The sequence below is a fragment of the Alligator mississippiensis genome, chromosome 7, assembly GCF_030867095.1.
Source record: "Alligator mississippiensis isolate rAllMis1 chromosome 7, rAllMis1, whole genome shotgun sequence".
Classification (NCBI taxonomy): Eukaryota; Metazoa; Chordata; order Crocodylia; family Alligatoridae; genus Alligator; species Alligator mississippiensis.
In genome coordinates, this window is record NC_081830.1 from 88,524,250 (window position 1) to 88,550,995 (window position 26,746).

Genomic DNA, 26,746 nt, shown 5'->3' on the forward strand with positions numbered 1-26,746 from the left:
GATGGGAGAGGGTGAGGAGGGAGGTGCCTGTTATCTTGCCAGTACCAACCCCGGTGCCCTTTCTTCTCTCCAGGTGGACGGGGAGAGGGAGATTCTGCCCTTCGAGCCATCCAGAGGCCTGACAGTCTCCTCAAGCGGCATATATGTGGTGGTGACCACAGATTTCGGCCTGAGAGTGAGATTTGATGGGAACCATCGTGTGGAAGTGACACTGCCAAGCTCCTTTAAAGCACAAGTGTGCGGGATGTGCGGGAACTACAACGAGAACCCAGCGGATGACTTCCTGAATCCCCAGGGCGGGATGGAGCCGGACTCGACCAGCCTGGGCAACAGCTGGCAGGTCTCCAACCACAGCAGGTAGGTAATGCTGCAGGCAACCTTGGTGCTGTCCAGGCAGTGTGAACTGTACAAGGAAAGCCCCGCACCAACCTGAGCCGCCTCTCTCTATGATCTTTCCTCAGTTGCCCTCCAGCAGAAGATCAGCCCCCTATATGCAACCAGACCACCCAGCAGCTGATTGGGAGCAGTCAATTCTGCGGGCTCCTCAAGGAGGGGACCGGCCCGTTCAAGCAGTGCCACGGTGTGCTCCGCCCTGACGCATACTTCAACAACTGCGCCTACGACCTGTGTGCGCTGCAACTGGAGCCCGGGGCCCTGTGCCGGAGCCTGCAGTCGTACGCGGATGCCTGCCAGTCCCTGGGAGTCACCATCGATGCCTGGAGGAACGCCACCTTCTGCCGTGAGTCAGGAAACAAATGCCCAGGGCCCCTTCCATGTTTCTAGGCTCCCATGAAGCTTATAGGTAGCAGGTGGGTGAGGAAGGGTTGGACACAGTAACCTCCAAGGCTTCCAAGGACAGGCTCTTCCCTTGAATACTTATGTTTTATCCTGGTCTCTTGCCATTGCACTGAACCATGGGGAGACTGGTGTGAATATGGGGTGCTCAGGCTGTAGAACTGACAGTGTCTTCACGGTCCATAAGCAGACATGAAGATGGGTTGGCATGAAACTGCAAATGCCATGTCCAGGGTTGATCAGGTGGCCAGGAGAGTACCTTAGCACAACAACTCTCTTGATATATTTTCTCTTGTTTCCCGCAGCGATCCAGTGTCCTGCCAACAGTCACTACGAGCCATGTACGACCGCCTGCCCCGCAACCTGTGCCCGTCCCCTGGCTCCATCCACCTGTGGCCAGCCGTGTGTGGAAGGCTGTGTGTGCGACAGCGGGTACCTGCTCTACAATGACCGGTGTGTCCCCAGCGGGCAGTGCGGGTGCTGGCACGAAGACCGTCACTACCCTGTTGGCTCTGAGTTCTGGACCGACGATACCTGCTCCAAGAAATGCAGATGCCCCGCTGCAGGCAGCAAGCTGACCTGTGCTGTGGCCTCCTGCCCCCGGGACTATTACTGCGGGGTGCAGAACGGCGTCCCTGGCTGCTACCCCCACACCTACGGCATCTGCCGAGTGCACAACGACCCGCACTACAACACTTTTGACAAGGCAACTCACCACTTCATGGGCACCTGCACCTACACGCTGGCCAAGGTGTGTGGCAGCAACAGCACCCTGCCCCTCTTCAACGTGGAGGCCAAGAATGAGCATCGCGGGAACCCCTGGGTGTCCTACGTGCAGAGGGTGCGAGTCGAGGTCTACGGGCTGCGCATAGACATCGTCAGGAACAATCGCAACCGAGTGCTGGTAAGTGGCAGGGCTTCCCCAGGGGCCACTGGGACATGCAAGAAGCTCTCTTATGCATTTCTTCATGCCCATTCATGTTCCTGTTTGTTGAAGCCATTGACTGGCGGTAGCCCTTAGATACTCCTGGCCTTCCCACTACGTCCTTTATGTATTTCCCTTTGTCAAGGGCCCAGAGACCCAGTAAGACCCAGTAGGTGTTTCATGGTGTAGCATGCTCAGAGCTGAGCAGAAAATGGAAATGGCCCTCATCCTCATGCACGGTAACAGCTGGAGTGGCCAGATCCTGCTTTCTTGCTCTGGTCTCCCAGACAAGTGTCTTAGGTCATCACTGGGGAAAAGAAGAAGGCAACTTCCCTTTCCTTCCCTTAGGTGAATGGAGAGTGGACAACCCTCTCGGTGATGGCAGCTGGCGGCTCAATCCGAGTGAGCCGGAGCGGCCGCTACACGGTCCTGGAGACGGACTTTGGGCTGAGCGTGTCCTACGACACGGACCACTCGGTGGAGGTGAAGGTGCCCTCCACCTACTCCAACCGGACCTGCGGCATGTGCGGGAACTTCAACGGGCGCAGAGACGACGAGTACATGAAGCCGGACGGACAGCAAGCCGCCAACTCCAACCAGCTGGGAGAGAGCTGGAAAGTGGAGGACGGCGACCCCTCCTGCAGTGTCCCCGGCCCCAACCCCACACCTCCCCCGCCGTGCACTGCAGAGCAGGAGAGGCTCTACCAGAGCGCGCAGTACTGCGGCATGATGAGCAGCCGGCCAGGGACCTTTACGGCTTGTCACTCGGTGATCAACCCCGAGAGCTTCGTGGAGAGCTGTGTGTTTGACCTGTGTGCCCTGAACGGCAGCCAGCAGCAGCTGTGTGGCGCTCTGGAGGCCTACGCGGCTGCCTGTCAGGGGGCCGGGGTGATACTGCCTTCCTGGAGAAACGCCACCTTCTGCAGTGAGTAGCAAAGCTGGAGCATTGGGTCTTGCATCAGCACCGCGATGCATCTCCCCGGATGCCGCAGACTGGTGGGGCCCCCCGGCAGTGTCTGTCCGCGCTTGGGCATGTTTCCAGAGGGGGAAGCCTGGGCCTTAAACCTTCTTCCCTCCTCTCCCTCCTGCAGCTCCCGCGTGCCCGCTCAACGCCCACTACGAGTCCTGCGCCACTGCCTGCCCGGCCACATGTGTGGACCGGCTGGCCCCCCAGAACTGCAGCAAGCCGTGCGTGGAGAGCTGCGTGTGTAACACCGGGTTTGTGCTCAGCGGAGGGGACTGCGTGCCGGAGGCACAGTGCGGCTGTGTGTGGCACGGCAGATACTACAGCGTGAGTGCGGCTGTCCCACGTGCATGCTGGCTGGGGGTGGCATCCTGTGGCCCAGGTTCCCATCAGTAACCTCCGTGCTTTGTATCCCCGTCCTGTCTCCCCCCCACAGGAAGGCCAGGTTGTGGTGACAGAGGACTGCACACACCGGTGCGAGTGCCTGGGCAACGGGCAGATGAACTGCAGTGCCTTCTCCTGTGGTCCCGAGGAGGTCTGCAAGCTGCAGGACGGCCAGCGGGGGTGCTTCGTTCCAGGGCCAGGATCAACGACCATTCCCACCCCCACGGCCATCTCCACCAGCATCCCCCCTACTATCTCTACCACTATCCGGACTTCAACTCCAGAAACAGCTACCGCACTCCCCGTGACCAGTTCAGGTGAGTTCCCTTCAGAAACTTCTTTCCCAAGTGCTCGTGATGTCTTAGTCGGTGTCTCTGCGACTCGGTCTCTCTGTACCAGTCTGGTTACCCTGCGCACTCCTCTGTCAGTGGGGGCAGATTCCGACCCAGGGTCTAAATCGATGCCTAAAACCCTAGACAAGGGCGTGCATGAGCAGGAGACAAGGAAATTGCTGGAGTGACGTGGTCTGCCACGGGCCAAATCCCAGCGTTGTACCTCCCCAATGATGAATCTGTCTGTAGAAGGGGGAGAAGTGGTGGCGGCATGGGTTTAATCCCTGGGGGGTGTTGTGTGCTGTGCCCTGCAGAGTCCTGCGTGGCGGAGGGAGACCCTCACTACCTCACCTTTGACAAGCAAATGCACCACTTCATGGGGACCTGCACCTACACCCTGTCCAAGCTGTGCGCGCCCAACAGCACGCTGCCCAGCTTCAACGTGGAGGCCACCAACGAGCACCGCGGAGGCTACACGCACGTGTCCTACGTTCGTGACGTGGCGGTGGATGTGTATGGCCACAGGATCACTTTAGAGCAGGGCAGAGTGGTGACGGTGAGATCCGAGTGATGGGAGAGGGTGAGGAGGGAGGTGCCTCTTAGCCTGCCGGTTCCAACCCCGGTGCCCTTTCTGCTTCCCAGGTGGACGGGAAGCGGGAGATTCTGCCCTTGGAGCCATCCGCAGGTCTGACAGTCTCCTCCAGTGGCATGTACGTGGTGGTGACCACAGATTTCGGCCTGAGAGTGAGATTTGATGGGAACCATCGCGTGGAAGTGACACTGCCAAGCTCCTTTAAAGCACAAGTGTGCGGGATGTGTGGGAACTACAACGGGAAACCAGGGGATGACTTCCTGAATCCCCAGGGCGGGATGGAGCCGGACTCGACCAGCCTGGGCAACAGCTGGCAGGTCTCCAACCACAGCAGGTAGGTAATGCTGCAGGCAACCTTGGTGCTGTCCAGGCAGTGTGCGCTGTACAAGGAAAGCCCCGCACCAACCTGAGCTGCCTCTCTCTATGATCTTTCCTCAGTTGCCCTCCAGCAGAAGATCAGTCCCCTATATGCAACCAGACCGCCCAGCAGCTGATTGAGAGCAGTCAATTCTGCGGGCTCCTCAAGGAGGGGACCGGCCCGTTCAAGCAGTGCCACGGTGTGCTCCGCCCTGACGCATACTTCAACAACTGCGCCTACGACCTGTGTGCGCTGCAACTGGAGCCCGGGGCCCTGTGCCGGAGCCTGCAGTCGTACGCGGACGCCTGCCAGTCCCTGGGAGTCACCGTCGCTGCCTGGAGGAATGCCACCTTCTGCCGTGAGTCAGGAAACAAATGCCCAGGGCCCCTTCCATGTTTCTAGGCTCCTATTAGGCCCATAAGTAGTAGGCGTGAGCCAGGAAGGGTTGGACCTGGGAAACTCCAAGACTTCAAAGGACAGGCTTTTCCCTTGAATAATTAAGTTACATCCTGCTCTCTTGCCATTGCTCTGAACCACTGGTAGGTCGTCTTTGTACGACACAAGACTGGTGTCACTGTCTGGTGCTCAGGGAGTAGAACCAACCATGTTTTCACCGTGCTTAAGTAGGCATGGAGATGGATTGGGAGGACACTAAAAATGCCCTGTCCAGTGCTTGTCAGGTGACCACAAGAGTCCATTAGCACAACAGTTCCCCAGCACAATATATTTCTCTTGTTTCCCACAGCAATCCAGTGTCCTGCCAACAGTCACTACGAGCCATGTACGACCGCCTGCCCCGCAACCTGTGCCCGTCCCCTAGCTCCATCCACTTGCGGCCGGCCGTGTGTGGAAGGGTGTGTGTGCGACAGCGGGTACCTGCTCTACAACGACCGGTGTGTCCCCAGCTGGCAGTGCGGGTGCTGGCATGAAGACCATCACTACCCAATTGGCTATGAGTTCTGGACTGACGATACCTGCTCCAAGAAATGCAGGTGCCCCGCTGCAGGCAGCAAGCTGACCTGTGATGTGGCCTCCTGCCCTCCAGCCCATTACTGTGGGTTGCAGAATGGCGTGCCTGGCTGTTACCGCTACACCTACGGCATCTGCCGAGTGCACAACGACCCGCACTACAACACATTCGACAAGGTGACTCACCACTTCATGGGCACCTGCACCTACACGCTGGCCAAGGTGTGTGGCAATGACAGCGCCCTGCCCCTCTTCAACGTGGAGGCCAAGAATGAGCATCGCGGGAACCCCTGGGTGTCCTACGTGCAGAGGGTGCGAGTCGAGGTCTACGGGCTGCGCATAGACATCGTGAGGAACCATCGCAACCGAGTGCTGGTAAGTACCAGAGCTTAGAGTCATGGAGGCATACGGCTGGATGCAACCTCCAGAGGTCACCTAGCCCACCCCCCTACCTCAGGCAGGATCACTCCTATCCAAACCATCCCCTATAAACCAGGATTTAAACTCTACATAAGACTACCCTCGTCTCCGATGCAACACACACCTCAGCCCTGAACCTGCTGCAGGGAAAGTATAGGAACCACAGCAGCCAATCTTCTACTTGTATGAAATACTGGCCGTATATGCTCAGGAGGCTCCACGTGGAGGTCATGTCCCCAGCAACACTGGAGAAAGTAAACCCCGTAATCCATACCAACCTAACCAGGCAGTAAAACTGCTCCCTGACCTCAAATATGGCATCTGGTGACCTTACGCAGAGGTGCCAGGAACCTCTGGCTTTGTTCCCAACAGAAGCACTGGCACAGCTCAGTCAAAGTCCCCTGCCTGGGCTGCAGCCAACACCCAATGCCTCCAGGAAGTCTTATCTGACACCTGTGGCAGAAGAGAAGAGCATGGAGGGGAGGAAGCAGCTGGCAAAGCCTAGAAGGCTGGGATATCCCCATTGTAGACCACAGCCATCACCGTACCTAGATCATCCCTTACGAGTGCTGTTCAACCTCCTCTTGACATCTCCAGTGATGGAGAGTCTACCCCTGCCATAGGCATCTCTTCTAATGCTTCACTATTTTGACAAGGAATAAGCGTTTCTGGATATCCAATGTAAACTTGCTCTGCTGCAGCTTCCAGCTTCTGGTCCATGTCCTCCTCTCTGCAGCAAGACAGAAAAGGTGCTTTCCCTGTTCTGTGTGGCAACCCTTCAATATTTGAGGGCTGCTGTCATGTCCCCTCTTAAACTCCTTTTCCAAGACTTAAATATGCCAAGCTCCTTCAGCCTCTCCTCGCAGGACTTGCCTTCCAAGCCACTGAGCATTTTTGGTGCCCACCTCTGGACTCTCTTTACCTTTTCCACGTGCCTTTTAAAAATATGGGGGCTAGAACTTCACACAATGCTCTAGATCAGAGGTTCCCAACCCCCGGGCCACAGGAGGGTTGCCTGCCAGACAGGAAGCCCACAAGGGACCGGCATACTGTGGACCGGCATCCAACCCTTTTTTATACAGAGTATATAGTTATATATCTTTATAAATATACTCTGTATAAAAAAGGCTTGACTGCCAGTTCACAGTATGCCAGTCACTTCCGGTCTATGGTCGAAAATGTTTGGGAACCACTGCACTAGATGAGGCCTCCCCAGTGCCAAGTAGAGAGGCATAGTGAACTCCTGTGTCTTGCATTTAATGCTTCTGTTCGTGAATCCCAAAACCAAATTCACCTTTTGTGTGGCTGCAGCACACTGCAGACTCAGGCTTCCCGAAGGTCTGTTTCTTCTGGGTTCCCTTGTGGCTTTCTTCAAGCAACTTCTTCAAGCTCAGCATAGATCAGATCCTCTTACCGGTAGTGCTCCAGTATATGCCCTTCTAATGAAAGAGCTAGGGCTATATTCTGTAAGGGGCATTGAGCCATGCCCTGGGGAGCGGGTGTTTCTAGGGAGAGACCCTCAGAGATGAGAAGACAAAGGAAACATTTCTGATTCACCTGCACCGTAGGATTTGGAGTGACATGATTGTTAGAATGCTTCAGTTTCCTTGCAAGAGCCCTAGGTCACGGCTGGGTAAAATAAGAAGGCAACTTCCCTTTCCTACCCTTAGGTGAATGGAGAGTGGACAACCCTCTCGGTGATGGCAGCTGGCGGCTCAATCCGAGTGAGCCGGAGCGGCCGCTACACGGTCCTGGAGACGGACTTTGGGCTGAGCGTGTCCTACGACACGGACCACTCAGTGGAGGTGAAGGTGCCCTCCACCTACTCCAGCCGGACCTGCGGCATGTGCGGGAACTTCAACGGGCGCAGAGACGACGAGTACATGAAGCCGGACGGACAGCAAGCCGCCAACTCCAACCAGCTGGGAGAGAGCTGGAAAGTGGAGGACGGCGACCCCTCCTGCAGTATCCCCGCCCCGCCTGCCCCCCCGTGCACTGCAGAGCAGGAGAGGCTCTACCAGAGCGCGCAGTACTGCGGCATGATGAGCAGCCAGGTGGGGGCCTTTGTGGCCTGTCACTCGGTGATCAGCCCCGGGAGCTTCGTGGAGAGCTGCGCGTTTGACCTGTGTGCCCTGAACGGCAGCCAGCAGCAGCTGTGTGGCGCTCTGGAGGCCTACGCAGCTGCCTGTCAGGGGGCCGGGGTGATGCTGCCTCGCTGGAGAAACGTCACCTTCTGCCGTGAGTATCTGCAGGGAATCCAATGTCTGAGCAACTCTCTGGTGTTCTCGAGGGTGTCCCCCGTACCTGTGTCACGCCCTGCTTAAAGTTCACGCCTCGTCTCGGAAATATGACGTGCTCTTGGCAGGAAAGAAAGTCCCCCGTCTTTGGTCAACCCATAGAAAAGGCAGTAGCCTTCAGGCCTGACTCTGCCAAATGTGTTTTCCACCTCCTCTTGAGGTCAGAGATAGCCAAGGGTCCATGCTTAGTACATCCATAAGGTCTTTCTAATGACTCTGCAGGGGAATGGGTGGAGATGTCCCCGGAAGAATTAGGCATGGCATGGAGACGTATGAAGTTGGTTCGTTATGTTATGGAAGACTCCCATAGCTAAGGGCAAGTGGACTGAGTTGCTCAGTTTTACGTCCCTCTTTACTGGAACCGAATTGTTCTTGTGCGTCCTGGGCCTGAGATAGTGACTCTGGGGTTCTCCGCTCTTAGGGTGTCCTGGGGTTTAGGGTTTTTAGCGAAAGCCCGATGGCCTGGTCTAGGCGGTGCTGTGCATCAGGGCCATGAGTCAGTGCCTCGTGTGTGTGTTTTCCAGCACTCCCGTGCCCTGGCAACAGTCATTACAATCCGTACACCAGTGCTTGTCCTGCCACCTGCTTCGACCCCATGGCCCCAAGCAACTGCAGCAAGCCCTGCGTGGAGGGCTGCGAGTGCAACACCGGCTTCGTTCTCAGCGGGGAGCAGTGCGTCCCCATCAGGGACTGTGGCTGCCTCCATCAGGGCAAATATTATAAGGTGTGTTCAGGGCGCGGTGTGGGATTCGGGGTTCTTTCCTCGTGCGGGGGAATCTGGGCTCTTAACAGGGTCTTTATTGGGTTATCCCTGACAGAAAGACGAAACCTTCTGGCAAACCGACTGCAAAGGCAAATGCGTGTGCGCTGAGAACGGCACTGTCACTTGCAGTAACGAGACGTGTGAAGCGGACCACATCTGCAAGGTGCAGAAGGGAATCCTGGGATGCTACCCGCCAGACACCGCCACCTGCCACATCTACGGGGACCCTCACTACGTCACCTTTGACGGGAGACTCTACCACTTCCAAGGCGAATGCAATTATACCGTCGTCCAGCCCTGCGACAATTCTTCCGAGCCGTTCTCCGTGACCACCAGAAATGAACACAGAGGAAGCCCGGCCTGGACGGCGCTGAACTCCGTTTCTGTCACCCTGAAAAATGTTCACGTTGCTTTGAGGAAAAACAAAGAGGTCCAAGTAAGTAGACCCCCTGAGATGCAGAGGCACACAGGGTAGCCTGTCTCCTTGGCTCCTCTCCATCAGAAGTGACTCCGATTCCCAGGCCTTCTTCGCCCTCATGGCTCTAAAGAAACAAATACTGATACAAATGCTCTGCAGTACACCAGAGGCCAGGGCCGCGCTTCTTCTCTCCTAGATAACTTTAGGGTTTCAATTTGAAACCCTCACCTTGCTCCTTACAAAGCACAAGTGTCTTTCTCCATCTCTCTGCCAAGGGAGAAAGACCTGTTACGTTTGGCCCCTAGTAAATCCGTGGAATGAAAGTGGTATTCAGTTGAGGACATGCTGTGAGCAGTCACTCGTTAAGTGTTAATACTGTTTCTCACCCGCACTACTAGAGCACTGGCGAGCAGGGGCATGAGTAGGAGCCAGGACACGTGGGATCTCTCTGCTCTGGGTGGAGGGGAGGAGAAGGGCTGGAAGCAGTGCATCCTGGTAACTAGGTGGGCCACACTTTCACCAAGAGCCCTGTCGGGCGGCTTCTACCTTCTCCCAGTCCTTTCGTACGAGCTGCAACGTGTCTGCAGTGTGGACACCTCACTGATTCCCAGTGTCCTTGCTAAGTCTTTGGTTTGTGTCTCCCCTGTTTTAGGTGAATGGAATTCGAGTGGATCTTCCCGTGAATCTGCCTCCTGGGATTTCAGTTGCTCTGCAGGGAGCCTATGTGGTGGTTGACACCCCCATTGGCATTCAGGTCAAGTTTGATGGTGACCACGAGCTTTTTGTTCGTGCTGACGAGCGTCTCAGGGGGCAGGTGTGTGGTCTGTGCGGCACCTACACGGAGAATCAGCTGGACGACTTCCTGAAGCCAGACCACCGCCTAGAACAGGATTCAACTAAGTTTGGTGACAGCTGGCAAGTGAAGAATGACAACTGGACGTAAGTAGTTGGGGACTCTCTGGGGAGAACAGGTCAAGGTCTACAAGAACCAAGATGTTACAGGCTCCACGGACACCTGCACTCATTTTTTTACATAAGCCCGTGGCTTTGCCTCATAGATTCATAGATGTTAGGGTCGGAAGGGACCTCAATAGATCATCAAGTCCGACCCCCTGCATAAGCAGGAAAGAGTGCTGGGTCTAGATGACCCCAGCTAGATGCCTATCCAACCTCCTCTTGAAGACCCCCAGGGTAGGGGAGAGCACCACCTCCCTTGGGAGCCCGTTCCAGACCTTGGCCACTCGAACTGTGAAGAAGTTCTTCCTAATGTCCAGTCTAAATCTGCTCTCCGCTAGCTTGTGGCCATTATTTCTTGTAACCCCCGGGGGCGCCTTGGTGAATAAATACTCACCTATTCCCTTCTGTGCCCCCGTGATGAACTTATAGGCAGCCACAAGGTCGCCTCTCAACCTTCTCTTGCGGAGGCTGAAAAGGTCCAGTTTCTCTACCTTTGCCTCAGTCTGGGGCAAAGCAGATGTGAATCCTGTCCTGAGTCTGGTGTGCACACCCATTCCCCTCTCAATCGAGGTTTAATGAGGGGCTGAATGCACCGCCACGTGTCTGGTATGGTGTCAGTGATGCAGTCCCAGGACACCTGTTCAGATGCACTTTGCTGCGTTCCAGGACAGGCTGTTATAATTTTTTATCCCATGAACCTTTTCACAATGGACTTGGATGTCTGGATGATCAGACTGACTGCATCTACACAAGATGCTGACTGTGCAGTAGCTCATTAGCAGTAGTGTCATGTGGCACGAAGTGTGATGTGATGCTACTATACAGTAGTAACGAGCTACTGCACAGTCAGCATCCCCTAAAATCCATTCAGCGATCCTAGGGCACAGCAACTCCGGTTACTGCACAGTCATTGAGTACTTGTGTATGCAAGTACTGAATGACTGAGCAGTAACCACTGCACAGCAAGCTTCTCGTGTAGATACAGCAACCTTGTCCCAAGATAAAATGCTTTCTCCCAGGACATATACGATGTCTGTTTGTTCCTCGCATAATGGACCTGACGTTTCTTTCTGATGCAGCTGCGGGCCCACGCCTGTCCCACCAGCCTGCAACCCCGTGCAAGAGAGGAAGTATGAAGAGCTGTGCAAAATCATTGTGACCAGCAGCGGGCCTTTTGTATCCTGCCATTGGCCCACTCCCCCTCAGCAGTACTTTGAGAGCTGTGTCTATGACCTGTGCGCCACGGGAGGGGACACGGAGCAGTTCTGCAAAGTCCTGGGAGCGTACGCTGCCGCCTGCGAACTTGGAGGGGTGAGCCTGGGTGACTGGAGAAAGGACACCATGTGTGGTGAGTGATGCATCCAGCCCATGGGTGGGAAGAAGCTGAACCAAATCAAAGTGTAAGCACAGTGGTTGTGAAATCCTCAGTGCAATGAGCTGATTTAGAGACCCTTTTGGCAAAGCCAGTGGTCTCAGATGTTCGAAACCAGCAGATCTGAAACTTGACCACGTGGTAAGTCGTGGGCAGGAGTCCCCGAGTCCGACAGCAGCTGCCTCTGCTTTCCATCACCTCTAAGGCTGATGTGCTTTGCAGAGGCTGATGCTGCTGGAGGCACCAGATGCTGGCAATGTTCAACCTCCCTGAAATCAGGCTCTTGATCTAGGTGCCTCATTGTGACTTTACATGTCCAATTTAAGGCCTAAGATGTAGTCATTCTGGTTTGGGATTTGTGATCCGACTAGTCACACCAGCTTTGAAAGGCTGCTTAGTTCGGGGAGGCTGCAAGCTGCTAAGCAGTTCCACTTAGAGATTGGCTCACTGACTTCAGCACAAGCCTGGTTTTTATCATGGGTTGTCCTGGATGTTAGTTATTAGTTCAATTTTGCTGCTGCATTCCTCTAACCTCCTGGTTTCTTATTACCTGCATCTAACGAGCCATCAGACTGATGGCTTTTAGCCCTATGCACAGTGAGACTTACCTCTAGGTGATTCATAACAGGAACCAATTGATTGTCAACAACATGGAGGAGAAACCAGTTAAGACAGCGTAGCCCAGTTCCTGCTGCAGAGGTGGCTGGCGTGCCCCGATGGCGTGCCCACGTAACCCGTACCCTGCTCCAGCGCTAAGGTGCCCCCCTCCTCACTCACCTGCCAACCTCGATGTAATAATTTCTTCAGAAGGGAGGCTGCCAACCGGGTCCTGGAGTGAGCCCCAGCTCCACTACCAGTCAGCAGGTCCCTCCTGGACACTGCTGGTCTCAACCCTGTCCGTGCCGCGTGGGTGCCCTTGGTCTGTCCATGCCCCAGGGCACAAGTAAACCTTACCTCCCCTTACACCCCGTCCATGCCTCAAAGGTGCCGCTGCGCCATCACTGAGGTGGGACACTTGTCCCCCAAAGCCCCCAGGCGCCTCAGGCATTTACCCCCTCGTGGGGCTTCGGCCTTCCCCGCTGTACCTCAGCTGGTCCCATAGCAAAGGGGACCTGGCTTCTGGGCTCTAGCCCTAGTCGCACCCTATTACAAGGAGGGCCAAAATGGAGGCTGGACTCCATTTCCCAGCAGCCTCTGCCCATGTTGCTGTTTCCATGGAAACCGCCTGAGCATTGGACTGGAGCCCTGACAGCCGCATGCCCTGCCAGTGCTGCTGGGGCCGGTCTCCATGGAAACCCTGGCCCTGCACTGTCACAGCTCCTGAGGTCTCCATGGAAACCAGCCACAGTGACACAGCAGGGGTTGCTGGGAAATGGAGTCGGCTGTGGATCCGAACCTGCCCGCAGGCCGGACTTCGCCTGTCTCCACCCCACTCGGGGCTCTGGGCCCTCTGGCTCCAAGCTGAGCATTGAGCCTGGCCCCTGGCAGGGCTCGAGGCGGTCACGTGCCCCTTGCAAACCACCCCTTAGCCCCTTGCACAAAGCACCAGGTGAAATGCAAACCACGGGCTGAGTCCCCTCCCCTGCCAGCCCTCAGCATCTTACCGGCCAGTGGCTGGGACAGCGGGATCTCTAGCAAGCAGCTTCCTGCAGAGCTCCTTCCCGCTGCAGCGCCAGGGCCCGACTGCCCCCGGTGCCCCCGGGCCTGTATTTATGCATCTCCCTGGCCCTGCCCCCTGCGCGCCATGTGCCCTGCCAGCTGCTGCAGGCTTCTGCTTCAGCTCCTTAGCTCAGCCCGGGGGTTTAGGGCTGCTAGTCTCTTCTACTCTCCCATGCAAGGCTCCAGCCCACGGTGCTACTGCAACCCAGCCAGCTCCCTGCCAAGTGCTTACTCAGATAGGTATAACCTTGGTCTGAATAAATGAGAATCAAGTCCAGGGTCTTCACTCCTTTATTTCCGGAGCTACACGCAAATATGATTCCTTGGCTTCTTAAAGAGCTCCACTTCTGTAATGGACTGGAGATCCAAGGGCTCTGGATGTTTTGCTCTGTTAATTTAAGGCCAGGGTAGATTTTAAAAAGGCTGTTCTACATTTTACATTTCGGAGCAGACAGTGCAAGCACAAAACAACCAGCTGTGCTGACAATGATAGTGGTTATGCAAGACTCTTCTCGTAGGATTCATGTCTTCACGCTCAGGTCTCTATTTAAGCTCTTCTGGTATGCAGGGTGGCATTATTTTCCACGAGGACCCAAAACTGAGGGTTACAAATTGTCCTCTTGGAAAGCTAATCCTGCCTGAGCATCACCATCAGCGATCCTAGTGTAAATCCAGAGTAGATATCAGCTTCAGTAGTGACAGGTCTAGACTGTAACTACTACTTGGAATTAGTCTCCTGATTTTCAGGTTATAGTTGTCAAAAAACATTGCGAGGTCAGTTCTGCCTCGGATACACGTACACAATTCTCATGGGTGTGAAATCAGTGGAGCTGTGTATGTCGTGAGACTCACAATTGAGATACAGCAGGAATGTGTCAACGTGCCTTCTCATCTGCCACCCCCTTTCTCTAGCTGCGCCGTCTAGCCCGGACCCACTGAAGTGGACCTGGCTTGTAGGCACCACCTCTTACCTCGATTACCTGTCTCCACCCTGCTCTGGGCACTGAGCTTGCTCCGGCTCTGCCTGGGCCCCTGGCCCCATGCTTTGCACCTTGAGCCTGACCCTGGCAGGGTTCAAGGCAATCACATGCATGTCGGGCACTAATGGGACCTGCAAACCAGCCCTCAGTCCTTTCCACAAATCACCAGTTGTAAACTGTGACAGCGACTTAACCTGCTCTAGGTACAGCCAACAACAGCAATAGCTCGCTGTCTTGCAGCAAGACTTCCCCTTGCCTGGGGTTGTGCAACCCTTTACCTGGATGGGCCTCTCCCTTCCTGGGCAGCAGGGCTTTGCCACTGCCTGGTCTCTCTCGCTGCAAGTTTTCTTCCTAAAATAACAGGCTCTGTGTTACAGCTGGTCACTTCATGTCCCTGCCCTTGAGATCCCTTGTCTGACCAGTGAAAGGTATTATGTAAGAGCTGGAAGGCACTATATAACAGCTGGGTGATCATCAAACCTATATAGGAGCGGGAAGGCACTATATAACAGCTGGGTGATCATCAAACCTATATAGGAGCGGGAAGGCACTATATAACAGCTGGGTGATCATCAAACCTATATAGGAGCAGGAAGGCACTATATAACAGCTAGGTGATCATGAAACCTCCAGCAATGGGAGTTAGCTATTTTGGGTTAGGAAGCAAAGTTGTTCCCGTAGATCATGGCTCTAATGAAACAATGTTTAAATACATATTTAATAGTTTGTCAGTCCAAAAGCCCTAAGAAACCTCAGCTGGCATCGCAGCAAATTTCCCTTGCAGGTTAAAAATTTGCAATCAAGTTTTCAATCAAGAAAATGTCTAGACACTGGAGGCATTTAACTATGATTCACATCAGCAAAAATACCTATTTGTTCAATTTACATTGTGCAACGATGCTATGATTATTCATCCTGTGTGCAGTCTAATCCCATTTACTGGCTCAGAGGCCATTGCTTCTGGCACTTTGAGAACAGGGGGTCTTCACTGTAAGAGCACTGTTACTTTCACTAAGGCTCAATCTACCCATCAAACCTGTCCTTGAACAACTGCTGTCCCTAACACTGGAGTATTCAGGAATGGATATCAATAGGATTACTTTGTAAAACCAAGTGACCTGGCTCAAATGTCTTATACTGAGTGTCTGCTTTAAAATGACTTCTTTTTTTAAAGTGTTTGAATTTTAAAGGTTTTTTTTCTTAAAGTTGATTTTCAAAAGTTTGGCTAATTCCAGGAGTGAGCTGGGGGAGCGTATACTTTTACTCATGTTTAGAAAATGCCTAACCCGCTCACTGAAAACATCTAGTGACTTTTGTTTTTGAGCAGGGACTTGACATGTTGGGGACAGGGGTTGAACCTGGTATTAGGGTGTGCCTGTTTGCCATTCCTGTGGAAACGCTGGCTAAGTTTTCCAAGCCTCTAAAAAAATCACATTTTTCACATGGCAGAGACTTGAGTTAGGCAGCTAAATGCTTCGAGAAGATCCCATCTATACTGAGGAGCCTTCGTGCCAGGGTAGCAGGAGCTGAGCGGGATTTTCCCCACGCTTGCTGCTCCTGGTAAGGGAACTGAGAGCGGGGAAGCACTGCCTCTCCGGTGCTGTCAGCCTTGCCCTGCTGCGTGGAAGGCAGAGGGGATGAAACCAGACTGAGGACGGTGGGAACAGAGCAAATAGACAATAAGGAGTTGCAGGAGAAAATCAGAGGTGCGGTATGTGGGAGACTGACCTTGCAGGGAGATGGGGAAACAAGGGTGAGGAGGAAGGAAGAGACTGAGACCAGCCAGGAGTGAGCAGGACAATCCGGGTGGGGGGGAGATTGAACCTGGGGTGGGCACGCAGCCCATCGGGAATTGGGATGAATAGCTTTGGGAGAAGCAAGGCAGGACTGACCCCGGAGCAGGCAGAAGAGAAAGAAGCAGCAAAGTTCAGCCTTGGGGCAACCCAAGAGAAAAGGCTGGCCACGGTATATCCCATACGTCCCATTTCTACAAGACCATTTCTCACTTCTTAGCAAATGTTAACCAGTGCTGCACTCCCCCGTGCTATGACTCTCACAGCAGGTTTACCAGCTTCTCATCATTCCTGTCTCTGTCTTTTTCCCAGGAGATGCAACGACTACCACAAGTCCAAGCACAACAACGTCCACTCCAACAGGTAACTCGGTTCCTTTGGTGTTTAACTTAGAAATTTGCAGGGGTGCAAAATAACGGATGGCTGGATCAGCAAATAACTCCTGGCTGGATCAACAAGAGCTCTGCCCAGCGTGAGAACCAGAAAGCAGGGTGATGCCTAGTTCCCCCAGTGTGTGTCGTTACCCTGGATGCTGGGATCCTGGTTCTCCCTGTCTAGTCCTGCTCTTTTGTGCTGTAAGCGCCTTGTTGCACTTTATGCTGGGAGCGGCACAACTGTTGATCGGGCTTAGTGCTAGCTTGGAGCCTGGAGCAGTTGCATCCTTAGTCTAGAAAACTTCCCTGACTGTCCCGCACCTGCGCAGCGGTGACTTGCTGGTGAGCAGGGGCAGGACTAGGAGCTGTAGGGCTGAGTTGCCGCTACCGGGTTGGTGAGCACTTCTATCCCTGCTCTATGGATGTGGGTGCAAGAGATCCTGGGATACTGGAGGACTTCAACCTGGGGGAAGTAGCCACACCTTCATGGAGCAGCAGCTGGGTAGTATGGATCAAAGATAATCCCACCCTGGAGTGGCATATATTTAAGCTGCATAGTGAGTGCTTAAAACCATGTTAAGGTGTTAGTGTGAGGACAATCCAGGCGTTAAGACCTCCAGAAACTGCTTCAAATTACCATGTAACAAGGCCCTTGGATTCTGCAGTGCAGGCAACAACCACCACTTCCAGGTCCACTCCTTACACACCGAGCCCTGCTGCCTTCGGGGATACAACAGGTGCATCTCCAAAGAGAGGGTGCAAGAGCAGTTGTCTGTGCAAGCTTGCAGGAGCCCTGGAGGGGCTGAGGTCATTCTGAGGCTGCTGATCGGAAGCAGTTAGTCACTACTGAGGAACAAGACGCTCATGGGTTTTTTGCATAGGTTTTCAAGAAAAAGTTTGCATTTTACCAGAAAGGGAGCCTGGCCTGCCAGAGCCACTCTGGCTGCGGGCCAGGCTCTGAGCGGCGAACTCAGCACCGCTGCCGCCCTGGGCCTAGGTAAGGCTTCTAGGGCCAGCAGCAGCCTCCCGACCCGACCCGGGTCAATTTGCTGTGCACCAGAGCGCACGTGCAGACATGAGAAGCGGTGCCTGGGGACAAATAGCACTGGCACAAATATAAGCCGCTGCTATTTGTCCCATGGAAAAGGTACGCCCCTGCACGTGCGTGCTTGTATGGATGTGCCCTTAGTTGCCAAGTCAAGAGGAGTAAAAGGGTCCCCAAGGCTTGCCCAGAGCCTAGTGGTTAGAGCACTTTCCTTGCTAACAAATCCTCCCACGGTGACCCCGTCCTGACTTCCTGGGAGCACATTTGAAATGCACAAGCATTCGCTGCCAGGAGCGGTGGGAACCACCGCCTGTGTGCTAAAGGACATGTCCTCTCATTTGTGAGAGGCCCTGACACTATACCAGCTCCCGCTTCGCTGACGCAAAAGAGCTGGAGAAGCTCATGAACAAATAACACCGAGCAAGTCATGCTGGCTCATCCTGCTTGCCTCCGCAGAGGTGAGGTACAGGAAAGCAGGGCCAGCCAAGGATCTCGATGGCACATGCGAGAGTTGTCATGTTTAGATTTAGGAGACAGTAGGGCTGGGCTTTGAAGTGTGCTTATCAAGGGTTAGGGCCTTTTATATGGACACCCCACCCCAAAGGGAACACTAGGAGGCATTTAGCCGGGAAGGGCACCATAGGAGCTGTGCCTCCCAAAGCCCCAGGGCGTACATGCCCACTGTTGTGTCTGCATGTACACGTTCCTTCCTGCTGTCACCTGCGTGGCTCATCACAGGCCTCTCAACCTGCTGATCCAGCTCGCCTCCCATGCATCACCGCTAACTCCCTAGGGCCCGGGCTGTGGCAATTCTGCTAGGCCACGTGTGCAAGGGGAAGTCTTACTACTCCCTCGCTCCCCCTTCCATGTAAGACCCAGACAGATGCTGGTCTTGAGTGGTTTATTGTAATAACCCAGCTAGATACTTCATGCCATGGCCTCGTGGATGCCTTGGGGTATTACAAGTGAAAAGAGAGACATTGCATTTTTGAGGTGATTGACATTTTGCTTCTTGCTTCACTAAAACAGGAATGTCAACATATTCCTCATCTCCCTCTACTATGACAACTGTTTCTAGTACCACCAGCTCATCCACGTCAGCCTCCACTCCTCTGAGTACGACAGAGCCACCAACCTATTCTCCAAGCTCCAATCTTACTACCACCACTTCTGGTACCACCACTTCATCCACATCAGCCTCCACTCCCCTGAGTACGACAGAGCCACCAACCTATTCTCCAAGCTCCTCTGTTAATACCACCACTTCTGGTACCACCACTTCATCCACATCTACCTCCTCTCCTCTGAGTACGACAGAGCCACCAACCTATTCTCCAAGCTCCAATCTTACTACCACCACTTCTGGTACCACCACTTCATCCACATCAGCCTCCACTCCCCTGAGTACGACAGAGCCGCCAACCTATTCTCCAAGCTCCTCTGTTAATACCACCACTTCTGGTACCACCACTTCATCCACATCTACCTCCTCTCCTCTGAGTACGACAGAGCCACCAACCTATTCACCAAGCTCCTCTGTTAATACCACCACTTCTGGTACCACCACTTCATCCACATCTACCTCCTCTCCTCTGAGTACGACAGAGCCACCAACCTATTCTCCAAGCTCCTCTGTTAATACCACCACTTCTGGTACCACCACTTCATCCACATCTACCTCCTCTCCTCTGAGTACGACAGAGCCACCAACCTATTCACCAAGCTCCTCTGTTAATACCACCACTTCTGGTACCACCACTTCATCCACATCTACCTCCTCTCCTCTGAGTACGACAGAGCCACCAACCTATTCTCCAAGCTCCTCTGTTAATACCACCACTTCTGGTACCACCACTTCATCCACATCTACCTCCTCTCCTCTGAGTACGACAGAGCCACCAACCTATTCTCCAAGCTCCAATCTTACTACCACCACTTCTGGTACCACCACTTCATCCACATCTACCTCCACTCCCCTGAGTACGACAGAGCCGCCAACCTATTCTCCAAGCTCCTCTGTTAATACCACCACTTCTGGTACCACCACTTCATCCACATCTACCTCCTCTCCTCTGAGTACGACAGAGCCACCAACCTATTCACCAAGCTCCTCTGTTAATACCACCACTTCTGGTACCACCACTTCATCCACATCTACCTCCGCTCCCCTGAGTACGACAGAGCCACCAACCTATTCTCCAAGCTCCTCTGTTAATACCACCACTTCTAGTACCACCACTTCATCCACATCTACCTCCTCTCCTCTGAGTACGACAGAGCCACCAACCTATTCTCCAAGCTCCTCTGTTAATACCACCACTTCTGGTACCACCACTTCATCCACATCTACCTCCTCTCCTCTGAGTACGACAGAGCCACCAACCTATTCTCCAAGCTCCTCTGTTAATACCACCACTTCTGGTACCACCACTTCATCCACATCTACCTCCTCTCCTCTGAGTACGACAGAGCCACCAACCTATTCTCCAAGCTCCTCTGTTAATACCACCACTTCTGGTACCACCACTTCATCCACATCTACCTCCTCTCCTCTGAGTACGACAGAGTCACCAACCTATTCTCCAAGCTCCTCTGTTAATACCACCACTTCTGGTACCACCACTTCATCCACATCTACCTCCTCTCCTCTGAGTACGACAGAGCCACCAACCTATTCTCCAAGCTCCTCTGTTAATACCACCACTTCTGGTACCACCACTTCATCCACATCTACCTCCTCTCCTCTGAGTACGACAGAGCCACCAACCTATTCTCCAAGCTCCTCTGCAACAACCACCACTTTTAGTACCACCACTTCATCCACATCTGCCTCCACTCCCCTGATTACGACAGAGCCACCAACCTATTCTCCAAGCTCCTCTGTTAATACCACCACTTCTGGTACCACCACTTCATCCACATCTACCTCCTCTCCTCTGAGTACGACAGAGCCGCCAACCTATTCTCCAAGCTCCTCTGTTAATACCACCACTTCTGGTACCACCACTTCATCCACATCAGCCTCCACTCCCCTGAGTACGACAGAGCCACCAACCTATTCTCCAAGCTCCAATCTTACTACCACCACTTCTGGTACCACCACTTCATCCACATCTACCTCCTCTCCTCTGAGTACAACAGAGCCACCAACCTATTCACCAAGCTCCTCTGTTAATACCACCACTTCTGGTACCACCACTTCATCCACATCTACCTCCTCTCCTCTGAGTACGACAGAGCCACCAACCTATTCTCCAAGCTCCTCTGTTAATACCACCACTTCTGGTACCACCACTTCATCCACATCTGCCTCCACTCCCCTGAGTACGACAGAGCCACCAACCTATTCTCCAAGCTCCTCTGCAACAACCACCACTTTTAGTACCACCACTTCATCCACATCTACCTCCTCTCCTCTGAGTACGACAGAGCCACCAACCTATTCTCCAAGCTCCTCTCTTACAACCACCACTTCTGGTACCACCACTTCATCCACATCTACCTCCTCTCCTCTGAGTACGACAGAGCCACCAACCTATTCTCCAAGCTCCTCTCTTACAACCACCACTTCTGGTACCACCACTTTATCCACATCTGCCTCCACTCCCCTGAGTACGACAGAGCCACCAACCTATTCTCCAAGCTCCTCTCTTACAACCACCACTTCTAGTACCACCACTTTATCCACATCTGCCTCCACTCCCCTGAGTACGACAGAGCCACCAACCTATTCTCCAAGCTCCTCTGCAACAACCACTGCTTCATCAACATCAGTGTCCACTCCATCTACAACACGGCAGACAACTCCCGCAGTTCCACCTTTAGGTAATTCTTAGCAGTGACCTGAATTTTTTGTCACTTGTTGCTGGGTTGAGAGTTGAGTTATCCAGCATAGCATGAGCAAAAGCAGTTCCACCTCCCACGCGCCACCTCCAGTCAGTGCTAGGGGAGGGGGTTTCACTGAGGACACAGAACCGTTAGCACACGTTCACAACTTCTGCACTAGGCTAGTGGACTGGTCTGAACCCTCGTCGTAGTGCTGAAGGGGCTTTAGCATTCCCTTGAACTGCCCCACCCCAGGCAAACAGGAATGGAAGCGGATTTAGCCTGGATTTGCACACTGACCCAGAAATGAGTGCTGTGAAGCACTTCTGTTTCTTGCAAGAAAAAGAGGAAAGAAACTAAATCCAAGTGATATAATAAAGCTGTTTAGTAGCTTTCAGTACTAGGAGCAGGAGCAAAAGTCCTCGTTATGTTTAAGGTGGAACATGATCAGGGACTGTACGACACGATGGTTGGTGACAGCCGAGGGCTGGACTTGATGACTCGCAAGGTCCCTTCCAGGCCTGTGTAACTTTGTTCCCATGTGTATAGAGGTCCTTCATTTCTGGAGATTTGCATTTACAGAAATGAATGTGAACTAGTGACCACTCCCTGTTTCTCCCTACATCCTGCACGTGCAGGGAGCAGAGCAGGTGCTGGCCAGTAAAGGGGAATGCATCTGGTGGAGCTCAGGCTTGCTTCTACCAAATGAATAAGTGCACTGATGGGATGACTTCCTTCTCTTTCCTCTGAGCCAGGGGTATGACTTCTCCTTAGAGCAGCACAGGGGGCCAATTGTGGACAGGTGGCGGGGCTGCTAGCCACTCTGCTCCGGGCTGCCGCTGTGATAATTTGTTCTTAATTTCCATGCACAGTGTGCAGACACCCGAGCGGTGTGCTCAGAGGTGAGAAACTTAAGTCAATGTAGGAGAGATCTGCATGCAACTAATCCACGTGTCTTTCTTCCAAGGTCGGGCTATCTGCAGTGCATCAGGGGACCCACATTATAATACCTTTGACCAGAAGGTTCACCATTTCATGGGCACCTGCACCTACACCCTTTCCAAAGTCTGCAATGCCTCTACTGGGCTTCTTCCTTTTGCTGTGTCCACGACCAATGAGCACCGGGGCTCCAACACCAAAGTTTCTTATGTAAAGTCAGTGCACGTGGAGGTCTATGACAATCAGATTTCTCTTCTGAAGAACAGGAAAGTGAATGTAAGAACCAATTATGTGTATTTTAATATTAGATGGCCTTAAAATATTCAGTCTTCCTAAAATGAGACATGCAGACATGTGAAAACATGAGCTATTTTGGCTGGACATACAGGCCACATGGTGTATTTGTTGAAAAGGCCTCTCCGAGTCCATTGAGAATATTCCTGATTACTCAGTTGAAATTTGCTTTCTAAAAACATTCTGTGATATTCTCTTCACATCCATCGCATTGATCAGAATACCCCTATTGGTAAACTCATTTGCTGGAAGATTTGTGGGCTATTCACTGGGAATCGTGGGATTGTGGACAGCTGTCAGCTGATTTTCCCATCTTCTTGTATAGGTGAATGGCAGAAGGGTGAACCTGCCTGCGTTCGTTGGAAGCAAAATCAAGATCCTAAGCATTGGCGGCTATATTCACCTGGAAACCGATTTTGGACTCTGGGTCAGATTTGATGGAAATCACTATGCAGAAGTCTCAGTGCCCTCTAATTACCAGGGCCAGCTTTGTGGCCTCTGCGGTGAGTTATATGTCCTTGCATTTTAGGGCTTTAGGGACCTAGATTTAATAGCTGAAGGCCAGCGATTGACTAGTTTTGTATCAGGCTGTGTTCTCCTCTATATAAATCTAGTCCTTAAATAAAACAGAGTATTGGGGAGTAGCTGTCAACCTTTGTAGACTCCCTAGTTAACCTCAAGGCCCCCCTCGTAAAATGCCAGCTCTTAATTTTCACTCATGTTTTGACTACAGAAAAATAATAGAGCTGTTTTTCTGTTGCACAGGATGTGTCGAACACTCTGGATTCCTATTTGAAATCTCTGAGTTTATCTTGTGAATAGTGTTTGCACACCTAACCATGCTAACATTGCGTGGCACCCCACAACACCCTTGAAAGGGTCTCAAGGCACCCGGTTGAGAACCACTGGTTTATTTAAAGAATAACACTGTGGCTTTAGGTACCTGACACAATCCTGGTAACCTGGGATTCAACTCAGAAATGATAGCTTCGGCTTCTTTTTAGCAGTACCATCGCCACATGGGGTTTTTTCTGGTGCTGCGCGCTACCTTGCTACTTTTCTTACCACTGCGCAGTATCATCGCCGCACAGTTAGTGCTCAGCAATGCTACTGCGCAGTAACATCTCATGTAGACATGCTCAGTGGGGTCACAACCGAAGAGATCTTCCAGTGGCTGAACCTTCTTTCATCACACAAGCAAGTTCATCAGAGTACATGGTACAAATCATGCAATGATTTGGCCATTGTGGGTTTCGTGTAGTCTCAAGTCTGTCTTTTTTACCCCCTTTATAGGCAATTACAACAATAATCCAGGTGATGACAACATAAAGCCCGACGGTTACGCTGCACGAGATTCCACAGAACTTGGAGACAGTTGGGTAGTGCCGGAGAACAACACCGTGTATGTACAGGAGCTGCTGAAGAAATTCTAGCAAAATGCACTGCATGCTGTCCTGCAGTATGCCCAGCAATGTTGTTTCTACTGCCTGGTCCCATACTGGGATTAAGCAAAATCCCCATTCTCTCCAGCAAACCCAGGGATCCCTCTTTACACAAAGCAGTGAGTGAGCAGCTAGCCTGCCTATCTCTTGCCTTCAAAGTCTCCATCCAAGAGGCACGCACCAGGCAGGAAGGGCTGAAGTGAGCCCACTCCTTTGTTTAGTAGCTGTGTTCTCCCATTCATTCCCATTTCCCAGAATGAGTCTAGGGATGTCTCAAAGCACAGTGGGAAGAGGAGTCCCACTTACGGTGTCCCTGTAGTGGGGTAGAAGATGGCCTTCGGTGGAGCTTGGCTGTGAGAACAAAAAAGCCCACCCTGTAGTGCAAAACCAGCATTTGTCTGAGCTTTGTTTGGAGCAATAAATTGATGTTGTCTCTCTTGCTTCACCCAGATGCTCCAGTGATCCTCCCGGGACCTGTGACCCCAAGCTGGAGAGCGAAGTGAAGAAGAACACGGCTTGTGGCATGATCTCCGATCCAGCAGGTACGGTGCAGATGGCCGCGGTGGCTGGCCTGCTCTCCGGGACCCTTTGTTCTATGTCTGCATCCAAAATGTGTGTCATCCCCAATACTGACAAGTGCAGCAGGACCCACAGGAGTTGGGGGGACCTGAACGTCCTGAGCAGGCAGGTTGTCTCCTTGTTGTGCTCCAGAAGCCTGTAAAAGCTGCTCCACCACTGCCGCCTGCCCATGTGCTGCAATGCCCGCTTTGCTTTCTTGGAGGAGCAGGGCAGCGGGCTCTCTGATGCACATTTATTCCAGCTACTGGCTTCTGACAGCCTGTGTGCATTTTCCACTCTGAGCACGGGGAGCTGGTGGGAAATTTCAGATACCAGCAACTGGCACATGCCCGCGTTATACCAGCGAGCACTGTGTTTTCTTCGAGGGACCCTGTGCTCACCCATGTAAACACAAGGAGCAGGACTCAGCCCATCTCGGCATTTGCACATGTGCTGTTTGGCTTGTTCTAGAGAGACCAGCCTGGAGCACGAATGGCACATTTCTTGCCGTGGCAGGGGATGGGGTAGTGTAGGAGCTCAGCTTCTCTCATCTTCTCTTTCTGGGCTTCTTCCTTGACTCATCCAGGTGTCTTCAAGGACTGTCATGCCAAGGTGAATTGGGAGAATTTCTTTAATAACTGTGTCTACGACATGTGTCTCACTGGAGGGCAGGCAACGTCCTTGTGCTACGGGCTGCAGGCCTATGCTGAGGCGTGTTCAAGTGCTGGGATCTGCATCAAGTGGAGGAGTGCTACACTTTGCCGTGAGTATTGCCATACACATCAGTTACTTTCTGGACATAAGAGTTGCTCAAAAGGTGGAGATGCTTCTGGCTGGGAATGGGATCTGTCCCTTTGTCATGCCGGGAGCCTGCCCAGTTTTATCATGGAGTACTTGCCTAGGTTTTGCATGATGTTTAGGTTGATTCTCCCCCAGCCTTGCAAAGCATTCAGATATGGGTGCACAGAGCACTCCCACACTGTGTTGTCATCTTCAGATTCAGGCCCACCTGTCACTAAAAGGACATAGGCTGGTTCTCTGAATCCTCTGTATCCCCTGTTTAGCCCCATGCTGGGTGAGCTATAGGAGCTTGTGCATGCAGGATAGTCGTACATGCAGAAGCAAATCCCTCTTTTGGTGCAAGGGCAAGGTACTGCAGGGCCAACAGGTGTATGCACATTTTGTAAGGCTCACCCACTGTGCACAACCCACAGCGAGGAGGGGGTTAGGAAAAGACCCTTGTAATCCTGAGGCCTGAGGCTGATGGCCTGGAGAGGTAAGGGAGGAGAGCTGTAGGGAAGTAGGGCGAGGGGAAGATGCAGAGTCTGTGCAGTGGAAGGGAAGTGCGGGGCAGAGGATGTGCTGGAGGCTGATGGGAGGAGCAAAGGTCCCCAAAAGTTTAATGCAGTCTGAATCAATTCCATCCCATAATGAACTGGGATTTGCCTCTAACTCAGTTGTTAGCTCCCTGTTTGATGTTAAATACCCACTGCCTAATTACACGCCTCAGTTTAAACGCTTCTTATTAGCTTCTAAGGAAAGTTTCATTATGCTCAGCTGTATTTGATGTGAGCATCTGCACAGGGGAAATACCAACAAACTGCAGCTCTGCTCCACTGGCAACTCCCCTGCAAAGCCCGTGCCAGCACGCGGATGTGCCGAGGCCCCAGAGACTCGGCGCTGGCTTCCAGGCTGCAGCTCATTTAAAGGGAGATCTTGGGCAAACAGCTGTTCCCTCCAAGTTGTTAGACATGCAAAGCTCTCATAGCCCAGACTAATCAGGAGCCCTCTGAACTCTCTCCAGATTAATTAGCTACAGCATTAAATAGTAAGAGGGAACTTACGGGGATCTACCTATGCTGCACCCCTGGTTGTGTGATGCAGGGATATGTCGTGAGCGGGCCTGACTTGCACGCCTTGTCTTCCCACTGGGGTCCGTATCCCCAAAAACACAGACCTGGGGGCCTTGGGGAGCTGCTGCTGATTTTAGTAATGCCGTGTTGAGTTGCATGGGTTTTGGTGAAGGTCCTGCAGAGTTACACTGGCCTTCCTGGGGTTGACAGCTGGCTCTATATGCAACCCATACCATAAAATCCTATTAAGGGGATTCTAGGAGATGCTTGTATTGGAGAAAATTGGCCCTGACTTTAGCACAACCCCTGATTTAAAAGCATCTGACAAGTCAGTCCTTGCAGATGGCAGAATGGAGACAGGCATAATGTAAAAAGACAGGGCGGAGCAAGGAAAAGCATGGAAAGTCCAAATCTCAGGGTGAAAGCATTGGACTTGCA

The 26,746-nt window shown here is 52.8% G+C and overlaps 1 protein-coding gene across 1 annotated transcript in view; it reads left to right on the forward strand.

Annotated features, from left to right (window-relative positions):
* The window catches only part of LOC102571956 (IgGFc-binding protein), a 72,987-nt gene that overhangs the window by 27,219 nt on the left and 19,022 nt on the right, over positions 1–26,746 (forward strand). The window contains exons 33-54 of the mRNA XM_059731873.1: positions 74–357; positions 462–739; positions 1,101–1,699; positions 2,069–2,645; positions 2,812–3,011; positions 3,121–3,385; positions 3,715–3,956; positions 4,043–4,326; positions 4,431–4,708; positions 5,096–5,694; positions 7,410–7,977; positions 8,561–8,760; positions 8,855–9,235; positions 9,870–10,156; positions 11,254–11,522; positions 16,291–16,341; positions 18,427–21,222; positions 22,190–22,437; positions 22,781–22,958; positions 23,749–23,857; positions 24,348–24,439; positions 25,042–25,218. Coding sequence (XP_059587856.1) covers positions 74–357; positions 462–739; positions 1,101–1,699; positions 2,069–2,645; positions 2,812–3,011; positions 3,121–3,385; positions 3,715–3,956; positions 4,043–4,326; positions 4,431–4,708; positions 5,096–5,694; positions 7,410–7,977; positions 8,561–8,760; positions 8,855–9,235; positions 9,870–10,156; positions 11,254–11,522; positions 16,291–16,341; positions 18,427–21,222; positions 22,190–22,437; positions 22,781–22,958; positions 23,749–23,857; positions 24,348–24,439; positions 25,042–25,218 — 8,962 coding nt within the window. The remainder of the gene's footprint in view (positions 1–73; positions 358–461; positions 740–1,100; positions 1,700–2,068; positions 2,646–2,811; positions 3,012–3,120; positions 3,386–3,714; positions 3,957–4,042; positions 4,327–4,430; positions 4,709–5,095; positions 5,695–7,409; positions 7,978–8,560; positions 8,761–8,854; positions 9,236–9,869; positions 10,157–11,253; positions 11,523–16,290; positions 16,342–18,426; positions 21,223–22,189; positions 22,438–22,780; positions 22,959–23,748; positions 23,858–24,347; positions 24,440–25,041; positions 25,219–26,746) is intronic.